The following is a 3,337-nucleotide window of genomic DNA, read 5'->3' as shown; positions in this document are numbered from 1 at the left end:
GATTAGATAAATCTCAACTTTTGAGTTTAAGGTTTCAATTACTTGAGATTACATCATGTTAAGATCATTTGGGTTTAGACCACAAATTCACATATTTCAAATTTGAAACTTTGACATTTTTCAATGAATTCAGATCAAATGGAGGTTAGTTTAAAACTTAATTTAATCAATACATTTAGATTAAAAATATAAAAATTAAACAAATATATTATTCATCTCTTTTATATATTATTTTATTTTGCATGCATTTAGGTATTTCAAAAAGATTTTACTTTGCATTCCCACTCGTCCGCACCCGTAGTGCCAGAAAAATGTCAGCCCATATCAAGTCGGTGAGAAGAAGAAAATACATGTGGTCCCACCTATTGGGCTCGTCGCGCTATCGTCTGTATAATCGGTCGATGAAGGCCCGAGACGTGGCGCGATCATGACGCTTTTGCCCCTTTCACTCACTTGTTTTAACCTCAGTCTCTGTTTCGGGCTCAGCAGTGATCTGTCGAACTCCATCGGCTAACCAATGGATAACTTTGGGAAACCAAACTTTTATGGAAGCTGCGCGGGCGGCGTCGCCGGAGAAGATATCCTTAACAGCCTTCAGGGCGGCGGTTCTAACTGTAAGTTGTTGATTGCTTCTCTAATCCATTATTTATTCAAGTTTTTTGCTGTACGCTTACATCTTAATTTCTCTTAAAATTCGAAATCGACAAGTTAATTGCTCCAACCCTCATAGTAAGATTTTATGTTAAAATTTTCTCTACTTTTAACAGTAAAAATTGAGATGCTTTCATCTGAAATGTTAATTTCCCTAGATCAGGGCGCCATGGAAGCTCTACTACAACACATGGATCAAGATCAGTTTAATCAAATTGATGTCACAAGTAGTGGAGAGGCACATCAGCAGGCAACAAAAGAATATTGCTCCTTGCCACAAGGTTCAATTGTGTCTAAAGATGCCCATTCCCCAGTACTTGCTCCTAATGCTGACCTAGAAAAGGCTGAAAAGAAAAGAAAAATTGATCAAGCATATAGAGAAAGGTGCAAGGTAAATCAGTACCTCTTGCTTTAGTCAGTTTGGTTATTTGATTGAATTTATTGGCAAAGTCAATACTACAGGAACAATCTCTCTCTCTCTCAGTGTTCTTTCTTATGTACAGAAAACCAAAACGCAAATGATACGTGACTTGAAGACTTTTGGTGAAGAAAATGAGCATTTGAGGATGGAGAATAAAACTCTGAAGGAGGACAATGCTTCAATGACTCAAATGTTGCAGTCTCAAACGAAAGAGTTACTCCAACATAAAAATCGTCTGGACCAGTTGAAATTTGAGAATGAGAAGCAAAATGCTCTTGTACAAGTACTTTCAGACCTTGTAGTGAGTATCTCTCTCTCTCGTTCACACATACACACACAAATGCAAAATGCATGCTCGTTTATGATAATAATTCAATATAACTATAATTCCCTTATTCTTAATATAATTTTCATTAAATTTAATAAAAATTTCAAATATTATCGAAGCAAATATCTTTTTTCGTCAATCAAAATTGATATATATATATATATATATATATATATATTGACTTCACATTAATGGATTGGGGTACTCAGACTACGTATAAATAAAACAAGCATCTATTTATCAATGGTTTATTGGTTTAAGGTTAGATTTTTATTTTAAAATTTAACATAGTATCAAAACAAGTATTGCCTCATGTTGTCCCCTTTGTGATTAGACTTGTTATGCTTAAATGCAAAGTCTTTACTGCAAGATAAATCCATAGTTTCCACACTTGAAGTTCATATCACATCAAAAATCCATTATTGTTGCACAAGAGATGTGAGGCAGGTATTAAATTGTGATAAAGTAAATTATATATAAATTAAGTTGGGAGCATCCTAGATTCGTAAATATAACAAAAGTCTCTTGACCTATTGTCTAGTGATTTTAGATTAAATTTTTGTCTTAAACTTTAGTATTTTTATACTTTTCAACCTATGTTTGTCTTGTTAGTTATATATGCGTGTGAGTGCTGTGATTCATGTTATCTTAGAATTATAGATTTATCGTTAGTATATTTGGATCCTTCTACAGGTCAATTCTAATCTTTCCCACGAAAATCAGAAGCTGAAAGATGAAAATGCACAGTTGAGACAAATGGTCAAATTGAGTGGTGAGCCATTAAAGCTTGTGCAGGAGAATGGAAAATTACAACACGAAAATATGTTACTCAAAGTGCAAATAGATGCCTTATGTGGGAAGATAGTCGATGACAATAGAAATAATTGTGGCCGTTGATTGACTTGTATAAGGAGCAACGACTGCTGTTGCAAAGTTTCCTTAGAAACAGTAATGCACAATTTACTTGCTAACTTATCTCTTGCTTTTTCTTCTCCAATTTTGTCAAATATTTAAAATTAAATTTGCTTTACATTTTCTTTCAGGAATTTAGATTGATCCAACTCTTCGAACATACCTTCCCAACGTCCGTATATAATCAACAGCACTGGCTGATAAATGTCATTTTCAGCACAAAAATTCAAAAGTAACTAAGAGTTCATTATCAAGCAAAGGAGTTAAATGAAAACAAACGTCAAGGTATGATAATCCACACCTTTCATAAAGCTGCCCAAGCTCAGTTCAAGTGTTTGGACTTTGGAGTGGAAATTAGCATAAAAACTCGAGCCTAACTATGTTTTAGTGTTTGCTCTTTTTGGTATGTGAAAAAAATGATACTTAAATGTAGATGACTTAGCTCAAGAAGTCTTATGTGTTGTAAAGTAATGTAGCGTTTAATAAATCGAAATGGTATTTTTCTTTCCTGGTTTTTGTGGTTGCTTCAGCTGGTTTTGCGCAGGCTATCTTTTTGTGCTTGCATCAATTGGGTGTCATGCAGGCAGCTTTTTTGTAAATCCTTGAGGGCTTGGGAACCTTGTTGGTTTAGCTCAAATGGCTTGGTTGGCTGTCATGGGATGTTGACGTAAGAGCGTATGGGATTGTATTTCATTTAATTTAGTGTTTTTTTTTAATTTTAGTTGATTTAAGATTTATTTTCTTTATTCTATTTAGATTAGGATTCTTTTCTTACTTTTATTAGGAATTTAAGTTAGTCATGTTCTATTTAGGAATAGAACACCTATTTTATTCAAACATCTTGTTAATTATTCTAATTATATTAGATAAATAGAAGTAGAGTTTTTTTAGGATGTGGGCCTATAATACTATAAATAGGACTCTTAAGATTAGTTATGGGACATCAAAGTTGAGAGTTAATAAATAATATTTTCTTAAGTAAGAGTGTTTATTTCTCTAGGCTCTTTTAAAGAGTAAGAGGCTTT

General features: G+C 33.3%; 1 protein-coding gene across 2 annotated transcripts; it reads left to right on the top strand.

Moving 5' to 3' along the window:
• Positions 1–285: 285 nt before the first annotated feature.
• Positions 286–2,826, top strand: LOC110427581 (uncharacterized). Of its 2 annotated transcripts, none has more exons than XM_021443138.2 (5): positions 286–614; positions 815–1,042; positions 1,155–1,373; positions 2,094–2,348; positions 2,444–2,826. In XM_021443138.2, exons 1-4 carry the CDS (start codon positions 546–548, stop codon positions 2,295–2,297), a joined length of 720 nt encoding a protein of 239 aa, XP_021298813.1. In that variant the 5' UTR covers positions 286–545; the 3' UTR covers positions 2,298–2,348; positions 2,444–2,826. The 2 variants fall into 2 exon arrangements, with proteins under 2 accessions (XP_021298813.1, XP_021298812.1); XM_021443137.2 differs by having other exon boundaries at positions 287–614; positions 810–1,042.
• The last annotated feature ends 511 nt before the right edge of the window (positions 2,827–3,337 follow it).

This window comes from Theobroma umbraticum, unplaced genomic scaffold (genome assembly GCF_002168275.2).
Source record: "Theobroma umbraticum cultivar Fairchild unplaced genomic scaffold, ASM216827v3 scaffold_106.0, whole genome shotgun sequence".
Lineage (NCBI taxonomy): Eukaryota > Viridiplantae > Streptophyta > Magnoliopsida > Malvales > Malvaceae > Theobroma > Theobroma umbraticum.
Note: the sequence above shows the minus strand (reverse complement) of the source record. Positions and strands in the feature narration are given on the sequence as shown.

Coding starts and splice junctions, on each gene's coding strand:
- LOC110427581 (XM_021443137.2), top strand. CDS start 518: ATGGATAACTTTGGGAAACCAAACTTTTATGGAAGCTGCGCGGGCGGC. Junction 615..809: donor TCAGGGCGGCGGTTCTAACT/GTAAGTTGTTGA, acceptor TAATTTCCCTAG/ATCAGGGCGCCATGGAAGCT. Junction 1,043..1,154: donor CATATAGAGAAAGGTGCAAG/GTAAATCAGTAC, acceptor TCTTATGTACAG/AAAACCAAAACGCAAATGAT.